Source organism: Culex quinquefasciatus, chromosome 2 (genome assembly GCF_015732765.1).
Source record: "Culex quinquefasciatus strain JHB chromosome 2, VPISU_Cqui_1.0_pri_paternal, whole genome shotgun sequence".
NCBI classification, from domain to species: Eukaryota; Metazoa; Arthropoda; class Insecta; order Diptera; family Culicidae; genus Culex; species Culex quinquefasciatus.
The window spans coordinates 149,608,980-149,629,117 of NC_051862.1; the positions used below are offsets into that span (position 1 = coordinate 149,608,980).

The following is a 20,138-nucleotide window of genomic DNA, read 5'->3' on the forward strand; positions in this document are numbered from 1 at the left end:
TCAACATCTAGCTGGATTTCTTTTTTGTAATACCTACTGTTTTCAATAATTTAAAAGATTTCTGAATAGACCCAAACATGCTAAAAATGATTCTAAACGCAGGGGAATGCACTTTTGCACTTGAATGAATATTTGGATTTTTTTTTGCAACCTGAATTTTCGAGGCGATTTTGAAGTGGGTGAGAAAGGGGGGGGCACAAACGCTTTAAAAAAATGTTTGTAAAAGCTTAATTGAATTTTGAATTGAAAAAAATCTTTTAAGTATGTATTTTTATATAAATAAATTTCAGTTTTTCCTAATTTTAAAATTTGGATTATCACGAGTTTGCGAGTTTTTTTTTTGGCGGAAAGTGAGAAAGTGTATAAGAATGTGTGTGGTGTAGTTATTGCTCAAAAGCAAAACAGATTATCGGATTAATAAAAAAACGGCTCTCATTTGCTCCCAAATATTGATACATATCGTAATATTTATTTCTTTTATTTATCTACGAGTTTGTTGATTCCCAATAGTTTGATTATTTTACTAAATTGTATTGACTATCGTATTGTAATATACAATACGTGATTTTAACAAATTTCAAAAACTAGGTTGGCTAATAATAAAACCGATATTAAAAACATATTTCCGTATTTAAACTCTGAATGTAGTAGAACAAAAAAAAACGAGATTGATTCGTGTGAAATCTGCTGGAAGATTTAAAAAGGAAACGACTAAGCATTTAACATATTTGTGCCTCTAGACTTTCACTAGTCTATATAATAGATATAATAATTGGCGCGAGATTACTGTAAAACGATGGTCTGCTCGTTTTCGCTCATCCTGTATGTATGAACACGTTCCGGTAGGTCGTTCGCTGCAGGTCTAGTACGAATAGTTTAATAGAACCGATTACATCTTTTTTTCACTACGCGTCTCCTCCCGCCTAGACCCCGTTGCTGACGGCGCTGTTGGCAATGTGGGCCTTGATCATCGAGATAAACTTTGGAACCAGCTGCACGGACGAATATTTGTCAAAGTTAAAGTTCTCGTAGAAAATGGCACGATCCCGCTCGAACAGGGCCCGGTTCTTGCACCAGTTGTAGAGCATTTTGATGAGCTGATTCGACGTGTTGTACAGACTGGTGTCCGGGTAGATTTCCGGATAGACTAGCTTGTTCGGCGCCACCGGCAGACAGCCACAGTACGCCGCCTCGAGCCTAGAAGTAAATGTGACTCAATTATTAGTTACAAAAAACCGCAAGTTCCTCCTCACATGGCGACGCCGTAGAACTCGTGGCCGGCCGTCGAGATGACCACGTCCCCGTCCAGCAGCGCCCGGTAGTACTCGTCCTTGCCGAGGTAGCCAAAGTTGACCAGCTTCTCCTTAAGCAGTTCGCCGATGTTTTCGAAACACTCCGGAATGGACTGGGTGCGCTCACCGAGGATCGACACCCGGAAGTCGACCTGCCGCTTGTTCAGCTCGAGCAGCGTGTTCACCAGGAACTGTGGATTTTTGTCGTGCTCCCAGCGGTGGGGCCAAATCAGGTGCAGGGGTTTGCTGCGGGGATAGAAATTTGTGAGCAGAGCAATTCTCCACGGGATAATAAAATAATTTATTTTTTATTTGGCTCCAACTTTCCCTTTCCCTACTATTTTGGCACTTGTCCATTTAAAAAATGGCTCGTAAATAAACTAAAATAAATCGATTTCAAAAATCAAAAATTTTAAGATTAAAAAATCGAAAAACTCCTTCCTTCCTCCTCCTTCCTAAATTCTTAAATTCTCAAATTCTATAATTTTAAAATTCTAAAATTTCAAAACAATGAAATTATAAAATTTTAAAATATTAAAATTATAAATTTTTAAAATATTATAATTATGCAATTTTTAAATTTTAAAATTCTAAAATTCTTAAATTCCTGAATTCCTAAATTCTTAAATTCTTAAATTCTGAAATTCTGAAATTCTTAAATTCTTAAATTCTTAAATTCTAAAATTCTAAAATTCTTAAATTCTTAAATTCTAAAATTCTAAAATTCTTAAATTCTTAAATTCTTAAATTCTTAAATTCTTAAATTCTTAAATTCTTAAAGTTTTAAATTTTTAAATTCTTAAATTCTTAAATTCTAAAATTCTAAAAATTCTAAAATTCTAAAATTCTAAAATTCTAAAATTCTAAAATTCAAAAATTTTAAAATTCTAAAATTCTAAAATTCTAAAATTCTAAAATTCTAAAATTCTAAAATTCTAAAATTCTAAAATTCTAAAATTCTAAAATTCTAAAATTCTAAAATTCTAAAATTCTAAAATTCTAAAATTCTAAAATTCTTAAATTCTTAAATTCTTAAATTCTTAAATTCTTAAATTATTAAATTCTTAAATTCTTAAATTCTTAAATTCTTAAATTCTTAAATTCTTAAATTCTTAAATTCTTAAATTCTTAAATTCTTAAATTCTTAAATTCTTAAATTCTTAAATTCTTAAATTCTTAAATTCTTAAATTCTTAAATTCTTAAATTCTTAAATTCTTAAATTTATAAATTCTTAAATTCTTAAATTCCTAAATTCATAAATTCTTAAATTCTTAAATTCTTAAATTCTTAAATTCTTAAATTCTTAAATTCTTAAATTCTTAAATTCTTAAATTCTTAAATTCTTAAATTCTTAAATTCTTAAATTCTTAAATTCTTAAATTCTTAAATTCTTAAATTCTTAAATTCTTAAATTCTTAAATTCTTAAATTCTTAAATTCTTAAATTCTTAAATTCTTAAATTCTTAAATTCTTAAATTCTTAAATTCTTAAATTCTTAAATTCTTAAATTCTTAAATTCTTAAATTCTTAAATTCTTAAATTCTTAAATTCCTTAAGTTCCTAAATATACAAATTCTGAAATTTTGGAATTTATTTCAGAATTTCTGTTTTTTCTTGCCAGAAAATAAAATGACATCATTTTAAGCAAAACACAAAATCCGTTCTATTAATTTTCTGCATTTTAAGATTCTTCTTTTTGTGGCAATTTTGGATCTTCAATATTTCTTATTCGAATGCAAAATTATTTAAACGTTTATAATTTTCATTCGCATTGAAACAAGCAAATCCAAATTAGAACTTGTGACTCTTTCCTTGAGCGTTTTTTTATATAGTGTTTTGCGTTGCTTCAGAGCTCCGTACTAGCCTTAAAATGAAGGCCCCCACAAAGTTTGAAGTATAAAAATTACAAAAAAATATCCGAAATAGTCCGATTTCTCCTTTTCACGAAAATCTTTTGTTGTTATGAAAAACTTGCTTTGACGAGTAATTGATTCACAAAAATATTATTTGTCTAAAGGATGTATTAGACTATGGCTAACAAACAAACAAACTCGCTCTTTTTGACAGTTTGTCTGCTTTGTTTTATTTGCCTGCATTTGTTTGTAGAAACGCCAAGGAGCCATTACACTACCGCAAACAAACAAAAAAACTCGCAATTTTTCCAGGAGGGTGCTGTGTCCTATCCCTCGCCTAGACCAGACCAAAATCCATGATAAAGCTGTCAGACCAAGACTGTCAGACCAAAGAGTTTTGGGCTGCAAAATTAAATGTACGTCAGGAAATCCGTAGTAACAGTTCAATAGGGCAAATCTGCGTTTGTTAACAAGCAGTCTATCCCTTTTGCTCAAGTGACAGTTCACGTCAAGAGGGGGATAGACTGCTTGTTTACGAACGCAGATTCGCCCTATACTCCGACAATTAAAAAAGCTGTTAAACGCATTATTCGTCCACTTTAATTTTTTATCGCGCTTTCGGTTTACACCTGAACAATCTTGAAATTATTTATGCGGATTTGTGATTTTTCTCGTTCAATCATTCCCTTGACTTTTTGACAGTTTGCCAAACTCGCAAACAAGTCAAAATGTATAAAGGCTGATGTTTGTACAAACAAATCCAGGCAAACAAACAAAGCAGGCAAACTGTCACAAAGTGCGAGTTTGTTTGTTTGTTTGTTTGCCGTAAAGTAATGGCTCCTTTAGCCTGCATATATTTTGCCGTGTTTGCGAGTTTGCCGCAAACAAGTTTGCGAGTTTAGCAAACTGTCAAACACGAAAAAGTGCGAGTTTGTTTTTTTTGTTTGTCATAGTCTAATACGTCCTTAAATGTTTTGTTGATTCAAATATTTTTCTGTGTGTGTGCAGTGCAGCGCTTATTGGATTTGTGGTGGGCGATCCAATAACTATATTTAAATTCAAATTAGCCGTTAAATTTTTAATTGATAAAATTAAGAGGAGAATGACGTCCAGTGGTGAACACAAATTTACTCTAAACTTGACTCTAAATATAAATTTCAAATTTACATGCATTTGTGTTTAGTTTTATTTTTCAAAAAAACTACAATTTAAATACTAAAATTTTCATAAAGTTAAAAAGAGGTCAAATGTGATTTTTTTGTATTCTTTTAAATACAAATTTTACGTTGTTTGGTACTTAATCATGAATATTTAGTATTCAATAAAATATGTACGGTATTTTGTAAGTTTATCTGGAAAAACTTTAACTAAGTTGAAATGTATACCAAATTTTACGTCATTGCCATATTGCCATAAAACACGAAATTTTGTGAAATTGGTTAACATTCTTTAAACTTTGAGAGGATTTTGTTTTAATTAGTTCATTTTAATAAATTAATTCAAACAAGTGATTTTCCGTTATCGTCGATTAAATGATCGTACTTCGATAACAACACTTCCTTATCAGAAAGTTCAACTTACTCATTCTTGGTGAAAATCCGCTTCGGAATCATATGGAACGGAATCGGAAAGTACAGCACCTCGCAGCGCGGCTCCAGTTTTTCCCGCAGATTCTTCAGCTTCAGATCCGGCGCTATATTTAGGAAGCTCTTGATATTGTCCAGGAACGAAGTCATGTTGTACCGCGAGTTGAACACGATTTGGTCCGCACTCAGACAGGTCATGATTTGGTTCAGTCCGTACTGGCAGTCCCGTTCCTTAATCTCCCGCACCGGATAGTTGAGCTGGTTCTCGTGGAAGTACACAATCTTCCGGCACTGGGCCAGGTCGGGCCGCAGACCGATAAGCTCGGCCAGGTTGAGGACTGAGCTGGTGAACAGGGCACGGAAGTGGTGGTCCCGTGGAATCGTTTCCGAAAAGTAAAGCGCCCCTATCCGGGACCGCCAGTGCCATTTCTTCGCCGTCAGCGTAAACAGATCGTACTCGGCCGGATGAAACTCTGCGGGAGGCAAAGATTAGGTACGTGGCTTATTTTTGAGGATGGTCCTTATCGGCTTCAATCAACCGAATAACAGTTAAGTTACTTACGTTCGAGGAAAGTGTCCAGCAACTGTTTGTGAGAACCGCCATAGAATGGTTCAATGATGAGAATTTTGGCCATAAATGCAGTCTAAATATCGCAAATGTAATGTGCTAAAAGATTAAACTCTTTTTCCTCCGATTTTCCTGCCCCGAACTCGACACTGTTTTGAAAACCGCAACCCACACAGACACATTGAAAATGTTTGACAGTTTGCGCAGCGTTTTGAAAACATTCGGCACAGGGTGACTCATTTTGCACCGACAATCCCGGTCCGTGAAACATTTCACCTTGCTTTTTCGACCTCAACGCACCAACACCGCTCCGCGGATGACAATCAGCCGGACGAAAAGAGCTGTCAAAAAAAGGAGTGAAAAAGTTTTGCAGCTTGTGCGTGAATTTTTTGTTCTATTTTCGTTCCGCCTTTCCGAGCTCGGGGAAAAACTTTAAAATATGAGCCCAAAACAATCGAACGGAACAAACTAGCATGCAGGACAAGTAGTTGGCACAAAAGCACGCCCGGTAAACGCACACAAAACTCCCTCCGGTAAGATTGTTCCGTCGTCGCCACTTGCAACACCCGTCCAGCAGCAACTTGCCGAAAAAAGCAAAGAAAAAAAAAACGGTAATCCTCCATCGCGGAAAAGCGCAACCTTCCCCACCGCAGACGTGTCCACACGCGCCAACATGGACATTCGCCAGATCGAGGAAGCGGTCCTGTCGTTTTACCGCAGTGGGACCCAGCAGCAGGAGGACACGCACCAGTGGCTGCAGAAGATCCAGGAAAGTCCCCAGGCGTGGTCCTTTTGCTGGCAACTGATGCAGCTGGACCGGCCGTCGGAGGTGCAGTTCTTCGGTGCGATCACGCTGCACTCGAAGCTTACGAAGCACTGGGCCGAGGTGCCGAAGGAGGCCCACGGCGAGTTCAAGCAGAAGCTGCTCGAGAGCATCGTCATGTTCGGCAACGGGCCGAAGATTGTGCTCAGCCAGTTGTGCATTTCGGTGAGTGCTTTTGTTATTGTAGGCTTAGTTTAAGTTTGTTATTTTTTTATACCTTAGTCAAACTCCGACCTTTCATATGTTGAGAAATTTGTTCATTTGGACTCTTTGGCATCATTGTGAACATTCTGGACCACTTTTGGAATGTTCTGGGTCTCCTCATTCAAGCCTTTGGATTCCGAACAGAAACTTGCAATAGAGACCACACAAAACCTGGGGGTCGTTCAAGTGGATGGTTTGATTTTTTTGGTCCTCCAAAGTGTCCTGAAATATAATCTTGGAGCTTACCGCTGTAACAAAACGATTCTACCAAGATTTTGATCATGGTTCGTATTCACTTCAGTGATGTGTCTGACAGTTTTGTACAGTTCTCATAGTCTGATACACACTTCAGGACAAGATGAAAATGTAGATTTTTTTTTATGTATGACCATTCCAACCTCGAAGGCTCCTAATTAGTTGGAGAGATACGTTATACTCCAATCCATGTAAAAAATCCTGGTTTGGAGTACCCCAAACAGTTAAAAAGTGGTTCAAACAGTTCGTAGTGCTCCAAAAAAGTCAAACATTGAAAATGAACCTCTATTAAAATCTTGGCAGAATCGTGTTATTACGGTGGTAGATTCCAAGAATTGGATTCCAGGACAGTCCACAGGCCTTTTGAAAAAGTAAGCGAGAACGAATCTATGTAAGATAGTTTCATGCAAAAATTTACAAACAACTGAAAACTAGAAACTTTAAAACATAAAAAGTACAAAAAAGGTTTTAAAAAATCAAAACTTAAAAACTTATTAACAACTTATTACCATAAAAAAACTTTACATGATAATATAAAAAATTAAAACTTGAAAACATAAAATACAAAGCACCTTTCTTGTCATTATTAATAATTGCAGTATATCCGAGAACACCCGAAAATGTATTGCAAAAATCAAAGCGGACAGCCCTACTGCGTTGTGTTTACCGCAGAGAGGATTCTGAGAACGGATCACATTTTGATTGATTGATTGATTGTTTTTATTTGACAGAAAAAGCCAGCAAAGTGCTGACTGAAAAAACTGTTTCTTTTCATGTCATTAAACATTAAATATAAATGTAACGACAAAGTTGATGCGGCTGGCTCCAGAACTCCATCGGCTTAGACCTTTTAAGGAGTTCGGTTTCTGGCGATTAGAGGCTGAAAATAAATAAAAGAAAACTACCAAGATAAATGTGTTCAAGATGGAAACAAATACAAACGAGGGATTGAATCGGAGTATAATATGATGTCAGGTCGAGACAAACACTGCTTTAGTTGATTTTTGAAGATATTTAAGGATGAACTTTTACCAAATCTATTGTTAAAATAATTATAAAGCTGAGCTCCATTGAAATTTATACTGCGCTCACCAGGTACTGTGGTTACGTTAGGACGATTAGAACGAACAAATTTAGTATTAGTATGGGTTTTATTATTTAAGCAAAGGTAAATGAAACAACAAACTTGAAAAACCTATATTTTCCCCTGACAGGTAAAGTATTATTCTTTACATACAAATCGACTGTGTGACTACGAATAGGAAGATTTAAGATGATTTTTAGGATTCTATTTTGAGCTACTTGAAGTTTTTCACAGAATCTACAGGGGTGGAAGGGTGCGTGGACATACCGTACCAAACGCTTATCGTGTTTTTATTGTTCACTTTTTTCGGCAAATAAACACTGCACACATCGAAACAAATCAACAAAACACCTCAACATATCGTTATTTTGAAAAACAAAATTGTAAAAAAAAACTGAAAATCTTAAAAACTTGATAATATCAAAACCTTTCGAAATTAAAACAGTAAAATTTAAAAGTTAAAAAAACATGGAAAAAATCCCATCCAAAATCTGCGTGTCTTTTTTTCTGAAAAATCCTAATCATAACCTTTAAATTTGCCGAAGACACCAAATCGATCCGAAAATCTCTTCTCAAGATATAATATTGTTTTTGATCACCGGAAGTCAATTATAATTATTTGCTCATACAGTCGACTCTCTGGCTGTCGATCTTCTCGATATCAATATTGCTCCATCTATCGATGAATTTTTCAGTCCCTTCAAACTGCATACTTCGATTGGCTTTATTCCTCGATATTTTCTCTTGCTTGAAGGATCTCTTCCTCGACGGTCCCTTGAATTCTGTTTGCTTTAAAAATCGCTTCCGGTTGTCAATATTGTCACTATCTCATGGCTTGCATAGACATTTTTCTTTGCGAAACGAAGCTTTGAAGGGTGTTTGACATTAGTTTGTTTTTGTTTGCTGGACGTTGCCATGATTCTCTCCCATAGCTGGGTACCAAGAAAAACATATTTTCAATCGAGTCTTCATTTTGCATCGTTTTGTAAACTGATGATTCTCTTCCTCGACGATCCCTTGGATATTGACAACCAGAGAGTCGACTTTATTGGCAATTTGCGGCGAGAAATATTAAGCTAACCTAGGACAGAAAGAGGAGAGACAGAATTGAAGATCGCGACAACAGTTTTTTTCAAACCTTTTGTCACATGGTAGATAGATCCAGACAGGGCGCTGGCAGTTATAAGGGGAAAGGAGGTGAAGAAGCTAAGGGCCATTCATTCTAAGTGTAATAATTGGTTGAACTAGCTTTTTAGGGGTCTTCCATTAACCGACACAGAAGGTGTCGGAGAATGTCCCACATAGCATCGTACGCATTTTGTATGACCAGCCCCTAAATTGTTTGGAGACTTTTATGGACGAATGATGCAAAAAATTCTTTTGACATAGGGAATACATGGATATAGTTTGATCAAAATAAAAAAAATACTAAGAATAGTCGATTTGTGAAATCGTAGAGAACCATTCAATACTAAAACACTAAAATAGTAAAGTACTAAAATAGTAAACACTAAAATACTGCAATACTAAAATATTAAAACACAAAAATACTAAAATATCAAAATAATAAAATACTAAAATACTAGGAAAACTAAAATTAAGCATAAGCATAAGCATAAGCATAGGTGCCCACCCGCAGTTGCTACTCCGTTATTGACCAGGACCTCCAGAAGTTACATCCACGAGCCGTGGAAGATGAGTGGGTGCTATCTTTCCTCGCTTCGCAACTTCTCAAAGGCCCCTATCATGCTGATCAATACCGGCGCCGGCCACGACCAGTGGTAGAGTCACGGGGAAGTGGATGGGAATGTTAGTCCGATACTTGAGTGATAGAGACCGCCCAATCGACTGCTTCTCCGACAAAGTATCACATGAGTTTTGAGGGGGTTAGTAGATGGGTATGAGGTCAGGATTCACGAGTGGCAGTGATGTGACCATGAGCATTTTGTTTATCGGTTGAAAATTTTAAATCTTAGGCAGCCGGCTGCGGAAAGATAGATAATTGATCATTTAAAAAGTTTTTTTTATCGAACGCGTGCCAGCCGAGCAGTAGTGCTATGGGCTGGACTTATCAGTATATTTTACTGTTTCTACAATTTAGATAACGCGAGCAAATTTCAAATCTCCTCGCAGCACACAATACACGACAAAAATGCGAAACAAAAGGCACACGCAAAAAAAAAAATCACTTTTCACTCCGAATATTTTTACGACCACGCGCTCCCTTTGTCAATTATGCACTGATGACGCTGCATTTTCAGAGGGCAATTTTCACCTCGCAGCACACAATACACGACAAAAATGCGAAACAAAAGGCACACGCAAAAAAAAAATCACTTTTCACTCCGAATATTTTTACGACCACGCGCTCCCTTTGTCAATTATGCACTGATGACGCTGCATTTTCAGAGGGCAATTTTCTCCTCGCAGCACACAATACACGACAAAAATGCGAAACAAAAGGCACACGCAAAAAAAATCACTTTTCACTCCGAATATTTTTACGACCACGCGTTCCCTTTGTCAATTATGAACTGATGACGCTGCATTTTCAGAGGGCAATTTTCTCCTCGCAGCACACAATACACGACAAAAATGCGAAACAAAAGGCACACGCAAAAAAAAAATCACTTTTCACTCCGAATATTTTTACGACCACGCGCTCCCTTTGTCAATTATGCACTGATGACGCTGCATTTTCAGAGGGCAATTTTCACCTCGCAGCACACAATACACGACAAAAATGCGAAACAAAAGGCACACGCAAAAAAATCACTTTTCACTCCGAATATTTTTACGACCACGCGCTCCCTTTGTCAATTATGCACTGATGACGCTGCATTTTCAGAGGGCAATTTTCTCCTCGCAGCACACAATACACGACAAAAATGCGAAACAAAAGGCACACGCAAAAAAAATCACTTTTCACTCCGAATATTTTTACGACCACGCGTTCCCTTTGTCAATTATGAACTGATGACGCTGCATTTTCAGAGGGCAATTTTCTCCTCGCAGCACACAATACACGACAAAAATGCGAAACAAAAGGCACACGCAAAAAAAATCACTTTTCACTCCGAATATTTTTACGACCACGCGTTCCCTTTGTCAATTATGAACTGATGACGCTGCATTTTCAGAGGGCAATTTTCTCCTCGCAGCACACAATACACGACAAAAATGCGAAACAAAAGGCACACGCAAAAAAAATCACTTTTCACTCCGAATCAAATACTAGGAAAACTAAAATTCAAGGAAAACTAAAATACAAGGAAAACTAAGATACAAAAAAAACAAAAAAAAAACTAAAAAACTAAAATTTTCACCACTCAAGTCGGGAAATCGGGACAGTCGGGAAAAAGTCGGGAATTCGCCAAAAATCGGGAAAAAGTCGGGAATTTATGATTTATGAGCATACTTAATTGAAAATTATTTTTTAACTCTTCAATAATTTTGTAATATTTTGTAAAATTTTCAAATTTAATTCACTCATTTCTGCTTTAGTAACTTACTTTAAATTTAAGGTTCTTTTCACTATTTCAATATATTTGAGTATAGAAAAGCTGTTAAAGGCATTCAAAATCTTAATGAATATTGGAGTCTTTGACACAGATTTTCATAATATTTTTTATGAATCAAATGATCGGTTTAATTTTTGTTCATCAAACAAGAGGTAAAGTTAATGAAAAACTAATATAAAAATAGAGCTTAATGGCCAGCTTAGAATTATGATTCAATTTCATTTTGTCACATAATTGGATATTTGGTTACAGATTCCAACTTGAGTTTGGCAATGGTTTTTTTTGGTGAATATTTTTAATTGTTTAACTTAATTCATTTAGTAACTTTTTTTTTACAAATGTTGCCCTTGAACTTTTTTTTGTGAGTATGGGTAAATTACCTACCATAGATAAAGCTTGAATTTCAGTTTACGGAAAACTTAAATATCGAATAAAATCAAAAATTGAAAAACTTTTTTACGTTTTGGAAAACTTAATTTTCATTGAAAAAAACAGTTAAATACTGACCACTAGATAAATTGAAATTGATTAGAAAATTTAATATCAAAAATTACAAAATTAAAAAGGGAACTTGTCAAAAACATTTTTTTATGAATTCCTCGACATTTTTCTAAATCCTTTGAATCAATAACAGCAAATATGTTTCAATCATTCTTTGATCTAAAATGATGATGAAGTTTTGAAAAAATAGGAACGCTATTTTAAGTTCAGTTATCTTTAACTTTTTGTCATTTTCAGTTGAAACGAAGTATCAAAAACTATACGTTTGCCAATTTAAAAAAAAAACATGGAAGTTATAAGTATTGTTGAACTTTCGATTATTTTTTCAAAGACTAATTGTTTGTGTTTCTACTCTGAATCATAATAATTAAATTCCATTTTTGAAGTGTTTTTTATTTATTATTTAGTTTTTGTATTTACAAAAAAAGCCTATATTTGGATTTTTTTTTTAAATTCAATGTGTTTTTTTTTCGCTGGTTAATATTGATTGTTCTTATAGAATGTTTTTTGTTTGAAATCATTCTTTAGATAAGAAATGTCTATTATTTGAGCATTCTGGAAAAAAGTCGGGAAAAAGTCGGGAATTTGAAGATGGAATTTGAGTGGTCACCCTGCTAAAATACTAAAATACTAAAATACTAAAATACTAAAATACTAAAATACTAAAATACTAAAATACTAAAATACTAAAATACTAAAATACTAAAATACTAAAATACTAAAATACTAAAATACTAAAATACTAAAATACTAAAATACTAAAATACTAAAATACTAAAATACTAAAATACTAAAATACTAAAATACTAAAATACTAAAAAACTAAAATACTAAAATACTAAAATACTAAAATACTAAAATACTAAAATACTAAAATACTAAAATACTAAAATACTAAAATACTAAAATACTAAAATACTAAAATTCTACAATCAGATAATCGAAACTGCAGTGCACCAAAAAAATATTTTTTTTCAACTATTCAAATTTGATTAAAATGGGGTCGTACAACTCGAAATTGATGTTAAAAGTAAGAAAAAGCGTCTGCTTTGTTCTTCTCTTTCAGCTCAGCGTCTTCATCGTCCACATGCTGGAGCACCCGACGGTCATCGAGGAGGTGACGGGGATGTTCCTGAACGAGCAGCTCGGTGCGCTGTCCAAAACGTGCCAGCTGGAGATTCTGATGTCGGTGCTCGAGGGCATCCCGGACGAGGCCGACTCCGTCCACACGCAGATCCCCCGGGCGATGGTCCGCGAGGAGCTGAACAAGAAGGCCGGCTTTGCGACCGGAACGGTGATTAACTACCTGAGTGAGAAGTTGAACGCCGGTCGGTTGGAGGAGAGCGAAATGACTGTGCTGATCAACGCGACAAAGTGTTTGGCGACCTGGTTAAAGTACGGCAATGTGCGGTTGGACGAGTGCGACACGATGGTGCAGGTGTTGCTGAAGTTGATTCACTATTGTTACTGGAAGGAGCCGAAGGAGGACGGATGTTTGTCGCAGGAGGACAGCGATTTGGCGGAGACGGCGGTGAAGGTGTTGGTGAAGGTGATGAGTTCGCAGAACTGCAACGGGTACAAATATTCCGCGACCGTGATACGGTTCATGGTGTTGTTTCTGGACGTGTTGGGTCCGATTTTGGACGTTGAGTGGAAGGAGAACAACGAGAATGAGAACTTGGCGTTTGTGATTTATACGCTGTTTTTGACGACGTTGGAGTGCTACTCGTCGGTGATCTTTGCGGGGATTTTGTCGGACAATGAAGAGCTGACGAAGGTTTACGGGAGGACGGTTGATTTGTTGGTCAAGTGTACGGACAAGCCGGGGACGTATCCGGTGGACGAATCGTGCAGCACGCTGGCGATGGAGTTTTGGTACATGCTGCAGGACGAGGTTTTCTCGATGCCAAATGATGATCACAAGACCAAGTGCTGGGATGCGATCAAGCCGGTGTATGCGCACATCTTGAAGGTGTTGATCCGGAAAAGTCAGTTGCCAAACGACAAAGCACTGCCCAAGTGGAACTCGGACGATCTGGAGACGTTCCGATGCTACAGGCAAGATATTGGTGATACTTTGCTCTCTTGTCACGACGTGTTGAACGATCTGATGTTGGACGTGTTGTCGGAGGCGTTGGACGAGTCGATACTGTACCTAAACTATGACCCACAGAACACGGACAGTTGGCCCCTGTTGGAGGCGACGATCCACGCGTACTGCTCGATCGCACAGAAGATCGAGTACGCCGAATATCCTCAGATCGTAAAGTTGCTCAAAGTCCTGAACGACATCCCGTACGACAAGTACAGCGATAAGCTGCTCGGCATGGCGCTGGAAACGGCCGGCGCGTACAGCGATTGGATCAGCGACAACCCGAAGTACCTGCCGTCGGCGATCGAGCTGCTCGTCAAAGGGCTCAGCTCAACGCAAGCATCACAGGCCACCCTTGGCCTCAAAGATCTTACCTCCGAGTGTCAAAAAGAGATGGCCCCGTTTGCGCTTCCCCTCCTGGACGCGTGTCGGGCCGCCCTCCAAGGTGGACACCTCAAAAACTCCGAAATGATCCGGCTCATGTACACCGTTGGCAACATCATGAGCGTCATCTCGTACGAAAACATCATCCAATACCTGGACGTTATGGTATCGCCCTGCTTCGCCGAGCTCCAAATGACCGTCCAAAACCAGGACAAAAGCGACGCCGCCAAAAGTCGCATCATCCTGCGGCTCGAGATGATCTCGAAGCTCTTTTCCTCACTCAACACACGAAAACCCTCCGAAAAGGACGGCGACGACCTTTCCGCCACCGTCGGTCGAGGCCAACCAACGGCTGCGGCCGCCGCCGCCGCCGCTCCACCTCAACCACAACCCGTCCAACCGATTCTGCTCATCCTGGAGAAGACGATGGGCCTGCTCAAAACCTTGTGCGAACAGTGGATCCACGACGAGAGCGTCATCGAGACGCTGTGCAAAGCGCTCCAGCAGGCGCTCACCAACCTCATGGACGACATCAAGCCCCTGCTGAACGACATGTGCTGCCTGATACTGCACATCTTTGCCAACAAGTGCGCCCCGTCGGCGGTCGAAATGGCCGGGAATGTGAGTGGAGTCGTGCTTTGGCGGTAGAAATTCGTCGCGTTTTATTAAACTTTTTTTTCGGTTACAGTTTATACTGATATTCTACAATGACCCGCAGAGCCGAGACAGCATGAAGCAGCTGTTCAACGCCATTCTAGAGTACAACTTTGGCCAAATGCAGGTAAGACGACTACAGGGCAGCAGCTAAAGCTTGATCTGGATCATCTTTGAGCTGTGTTGATATACCATCACCAGACACGCGTAAAGTGTGTGAATTGCAGATGCAACAAAACATCGAATTTCCGTGGCTTGCTATTTTTTTGTTACGGAGAAATACTTTTTTTTTACAAATTTAAACATTTTTGGGGGAAAAAAATCTATAATAAGAGCAACTAAATGTTCAGAAGTTTAAAAATTGAAAGCTTTTTTGATTTTCATACACACTTAGATTTTTTTACCGAATTTTCAAATGCTGAACAGTTCGGTAAACTGAAATTAAGCGAATTTGGTAAAAACTTCCCGAAATTCGGTTATGAAGTTCATTATTGTTCATCAAAAAATCAAATCAAATTATTCGCTCTATAGCATTGACTTGGCGTTCTCGATTGCGAGATTCCTACTCGAAATTAGGTGTCCGAAGGCTTGATTGTTGAGACAATTGCAAACCTCTTTTTACACCTTAGCTTCCATCCACCCCGGGATTCGAACTGACGACCTTTGGATTGTTAGTCCAACTGCCTACCACCGACTTCACCTAGACAGGACCCAGGGAGACGACTCCTACACCTGGACTGAGCTAACGACCTAACCTTTTTAGGCTAGACCGGAGCCAACATTTACTTCCCGTCCGACGGAAGACGTGATCAGACAAATCTCGTCTCGAAAAATGCCACCGGGACCTTCTGGGATCGAACCCAGGCTGACTGGGTGAGAGGCAATCACGCTTACCCCTACACCACGGTCCCGACTTATTGTTCATCATTGTTCATTCGCTAGAATTTTGTTCATTTTGACAGATGATTTACCAAAATTTCAATAAAATGATAAATTGATAAATTGATAAATTTCTCAATTTCTAAATTTCTAAATTTCTAAATTTCTAAATTTCTAAATTTCTAAATTTCTAAATTTCTAAATTTCTAAATTTCTAAATTTCTAAATTTCTAAATTTCTAAATTTCTAAATTTCTAAATTTCTAAATTTCTAAATTTCTAAATTTCTAAATTTCTAAATTTCTAAATTTCTAAAAATTTCTAAATTTCTAAATTTCTTTCTAAATTTCTAAATTTCTAAATTTCTAAATTTCTAAATTTCTAAATTTCTAAATTTCTAAATTTCTAAATTTCTAAATTTCTAAATTTCTAAATTTCTAAATTTCTAAATTTCTAAATTTCTAAATTTCTAAATTTCTAAATTTCTAAATTTCTAAATTTCTAAATTTCTAAATTTCTAAATTTCTAAATTTCTAAATTTCTAAATTTCAAAATTTCAAAATTTCAAAATTTCAAAATTTCAAAATTTCAAAATTTCAAAATTTCAAAATTTCAAAATTTCAAAATTTCAAAATTTCAAAATTTCAAAATTTCAAAATTTCAAAATTTCAAAATTTCAAAATTTCAAAATTTCAAAATTTCAAAATTTCAAAATTTCAAAATTTCAAATTTCAAAATTTCAAAATTTCAAAATTTCAAAATTTCAAAATTTCAAAATTTCAAAATTTCAAAATTTCAAAATTTCAAAATTTCAAAATTTCAAAATTTCAAAATTTCAAAATTTCAAAATTTCAAAATTTCAAAATTTCAAAATTTCAAAATTTCAAAATTTCAAAATTTCAAAATTTCAAAATTTCAAAATTTCAAAATTTCATTTCAAAATTTCAAAATTTCAAAATTTCAAAATTTCAAAATTTCAAAATTTCAAAATTTCAAAATTTCAAAATTTCAAAATTTCAAAATTCAAAATTTCAAAATTTAAAATTTAAAATTTAAAATTTAAAATTTAAAATTTAAAATTTCTAAAATTTCTAAATTCTAAATTTCTAAATTTCTAAATTTCTAAATTTCTAAATTTCTAAATTTCTAAATTTCTAAATTTCTAAATTTCTAAATTTCTAAATTTCTAAATTTCTAAATTTCTAAATTTCTAAATTTCTAAATTTCTAAATTTCTAAATTTCTAAATTTCTAAATTTCTAAATTTCTAAATTTCTAAAATTTCTAAATTTCTAAATTTCTAAATTTCTAAATTTCTAAATTTCTAAATTCTAAATTCTAAATTTCTAAATTTCTAAATTTCTAAATTTCTAAATTTCTAAATTTCTAAATTTCTAAATTTCTAAATTTCTAAATTCTAAATTTCTAAATTTTCTAAATTTCTAAATTTCTAAATTTCTTCTAAATTTCTAAATTTCTAAATTTCTAAATTTCTAAATTTCTAAATTTCTAAATTTCTAAATTTCTAAATTTTCTAAATTTCTAAATTTCTAAATTTCTAAATTTCTAAATTTCTAAATTTCTAAATTTCTAAATTTCTAAATTTCTAAATTTCTAAATTCTAAATTTCTAAATTTCTAAATTTCTAAATTTCTAAATTTCTAAATTTCTAAATTTCTAAATTTCTAAATTTCTAAATTTCTAAATTTCTAAATTTCTAAATTTCTAAATTTCTAAATTTCTAAATTTCTAAATTTCTAAGTTTCTAAGTTTCTAAATTTCTAAATTTCTAAATTTCTAATTTCTAAATTTCTAAATTTCTAAATTTCTAAATTTCTAAATTTCTAAATTTCTAAATTTCTAAATTTCTAAATTTCTAAATTTCTAAATTTCTAAATTCTAAATTTTTAAATTTCTAAATTTCTAAATTACCAAATTTCTAAATTTCTAAATTTCTAAATTTCTAAATTTCTAAATTTCTAAATTTCTAAATTTCTAAATTTCTAAATTTCTAAATTTCTAAATTTCTAAATTTCTAAATTTCTAAATTACCAAATTTCTAAATTTCTAAATTTCTAAATTTCTAAATTTCTAAATTTCTAAATTTCTAAATTTCTAAATTTCTAAGTTTCTAAATTTCTAAATTTCTAAATTTCTGAATTTCTAAATTTTCTAAATTTCTAAATTTCTAAATTTCTAAAATTCTTTCATGTCTGATTTTCTAAATTCCTCAAATCCCAACTTCAGGACCCTTTTGAAAGTGAACTGCAGGGTTCTTAAATTCTGGACCTGTTTAAAAATTTAAACTGGTGAACTCCTCAATTCCTAAATGCCTCCATTTTTGCTGAGCATTAGATAATTTTGGAGCATTTTTTGAGTCATATTTTAGGTTAGAGAAATTTTGATAAGATAATTATACAAATTTCGTGTTTCGATTTTTCTTTGTGACTCTTTGGCGAGTATCATCGAGTACGAACTGTGTTTAAATTTTCAAACCCCTAGTCTTATGATTTTTTTAAGATTTAAATTTTATTTGTTAAACATTTTTGAATTAAAATTTTATTTGATTTTTATGTCTTATTTTTTAAAATGGTTTAATTTTTTTTGATTTCGTTTTTAGTCAAAATTATTCTTATGGCTTTTTTCTGGATTATTTCAACCTAGCAAAAATAAATTGGTCTTTTATTTTTTCATTTTCGGCGTTTCAACATTCTGCGTTCTGAGATTCGGCTTCATGAGGCTATTCTGGATTTAAAATTGTATTTATTGAATACAACTTTATTTAAACGTTTGTGATTGTTGCGTATTGGCGACGGAGCCCTTAAACATAAAACGAGTTTAATTTTTGTTTTCAAATACTATCTTTTTTATTTATCTAAAATTAAATTATTATGAATTTCTTTTGAATGTTTGTCGCGAAATTTGTCGCAGATTTCTCGCGAAATGGGTTTCGAGACGGCGTGGATTTTTTTTCAAGTTCTCCGTAACAACCCTGTATTCGTTTTCATTTCATGTTAGTACTCTACGACTTAACTCTTGCTATTTCGCTCTCCTCTCGCAGCAATACGACGAGCAGCAGAAGCTGTCGGACGTGGCCGACCTGATCGAAACGTTCTACATGTTCAACACGCGCATCACCAAGAAGATGCCGGTTTGCTACGGCGAGGTGCAGGCCGACTGTACGCGGCTCGTGGAATACGGTAAAACTTTTAGGACTTTTGGGCAACACATTTCTGAGTTAATTCTTCTTGTAGCCATGAAAGCCATGATGCTGCCGGAGACGGGCCCGATCAAGAAGAGTGTCGGCTTTCTGACCGTGTTCATCAAAGAGTCCCGCAACTGTCCCCGGATGATGAGCGCCGTCGCGGGCCAAGGAGAGAACATCCTACGGAATACGTTCCTGTGCTTGGGTAATGTCTTGGTGCTTCACTAACTGAACCTTGTACTAACTCAAGGTATTTCCCTATAGGTGGTTACACTCCGCGAGCCCACGTAGACGTGTTTGCGGACATCTTCCTGGCCCTGAACTACAAATATCCGAGCGACTATGTCAGGTGGATCAAGGTCCTTGAGAAGCCCAACTTTCCCACCTTTTTCGTCAGCCAAGCCGACAAGGAGCAGTTTGTGAAGAAGGTTCTAAAGTGAGTTGGTTGAAACTTTATGTAATTAAGAATTAAATCACAACAAAATTAATAATTTTCAGGGAGAAGGTCAACCGGCGGCTCGTCCAGGAGCACGTGCGCAAGTTTGCGGCCCAGTGCCGGAACGCGGTCGAGTGGGAGATTGACTTTAGGACGAGCAGCTAGACCTGGTTGGATTAGAGTGCGGCAGCAAACGTTTGACAGTACTAAAGAGAGAGATGGCAGCAGAATCTGCGTGCGGTTGCAGAGGTGGGTTCCCAGTTCGATTGTGATTTTAGCTTTTAGGTTCTGATGACGTTGGCGATGAGCTAGCAAAGTGTGAGTACTTTTCCACTTCCTTACCCCTCCCCCCTTCCCATTTCGTGTATCTGTTTTATGAGGGAAACGAACCACAGCTAAGAAGGTTCGTTGCCAGTGCCCTCCCGTAGACTCTGTCTAGTGTTTAAGAGAAAGAGAGTTTAGGAGATGATACGTAAATTATGGATACTTCACTGAATGTATGTTTGAAAACAGCAGAATGACGAAACACAGTTTTATTTTATCAAAAAGAGTTGTGTGTCTATTTTTTTTGTAATATCCGAAAATTCCCCCTAATTGAAAAAATAATTTTAGGAACAATTTTTGTCGAAATTCATTGAATCATTGAACAAAGGGCATTGTTCTATCGCAAAGTTCTGCATATGCGTAGAACGGAAAAAAATGTTCTTAGCTTTATTGACGTGAAGGGAGCAAGGGCGTCTATGCTAAGTGTCCCAAGTGAAATATGGACGTGAGTGTACAGATAACGGAGTAAAAGATGATC

At 35.3% G+C, this 20,138-nt stretch overlaps 2 protein-coding genes across 2 annotated transcripts; one reads left to right on the plus strand and one right to left on the minus strand.

Annotated features, from left to right (window-relative positions):
* Positions 1-435: 435 nt before the first annotated feature.
* On the minus strand, positions 436-5,484 carry LOC6032935 (glycosyltransferase-like domain-containing protein 1-like). The gene is made up of 4 exons (XM_001843403.2): positions 5,295-5,484; positions 4,728-5,205; positions 1,254-1,538; positions 436-1,197 (listed from the first exon to the last, which is right to left on the minus strand). Exons 1-4 carry the CDS (start codon positions 5,365-5,367, stop codon positions 924-926), a joined length of 1,110 nt encoding a protein of 369 aa, XP_001843455.2. The 5' UTR covers positions 5,368-5,484; the 3' UTR covers positions 436-923.
* A 139-nt stretch (positions 5,485-5,623) lies between these two features.
* Positions 5,624-19,886, plus strand: LOC6032936 (importin-13). The gene is made up of 7 exons (XM_038254394.1): positions 5,624-6,288; positions 12,755-14,785; positions 14,853-14,945; positions 18,757-18,895; positions 18,950-19,105; positions 19,165-19,336; positions 19,399-19,886. Exons 1-7 carry the CDS (start codon positions 5,974-5,976, stop codon positions 19,499-19,501), a joined length of 3,009 nt encoding a protein of 1,002 aa, XP_038110322.1. The 5' UTR covers positions 5,624-5,973; the 3' UTR covers positions 19,502-19,886.
* Positions 19,887-20,138: the final 252 nt, after the last annotated feature.

Coding starts and splice junctions, on each gene's coding strand:
- LOC6032935 (XM_001843403.2), bottom strand. CDS start 5,367: ATGGCCAAAATTCTCATCATTGAACCATTCTATGGCGGTTCTCACAAA. Junction 5,206..5,294: donor GCTGGACACTTTCCTCGAAC/GTAAGTAACTTA, acceptor TGCCTCCCGCAG/AGTTTCATCCGGCCGAGTAC. Junction 1,198..1,253: donor GAGTTCTACGGCGTCGCCAT/GTGAGGAGGAAC, acceptor ATTTACTTCTAG/GCTCGAGGCGGCGTACTGTG.
- LOC6032936 (XM_038254394.1), top strand. CDS start 5,974: ATGGACATTCGCCAGATCGAGGAAGCGGTCCTGTCGTTTTACCGCAGT. Junction 14,786..14,852: donor CGGTCGAAATGGCCGGGAAT/GTGAGTGGAGTC, acceptor TTTCGGTTACAG/TTTATACTGATATTCTACAA. Junction 14,946..18,756: donor ACAACTTTGGCCAAATGCAG/GTAAGACGACTA, acceptor CTCCTCTCGCAG/CAATACGACGAGCAGCAGAA.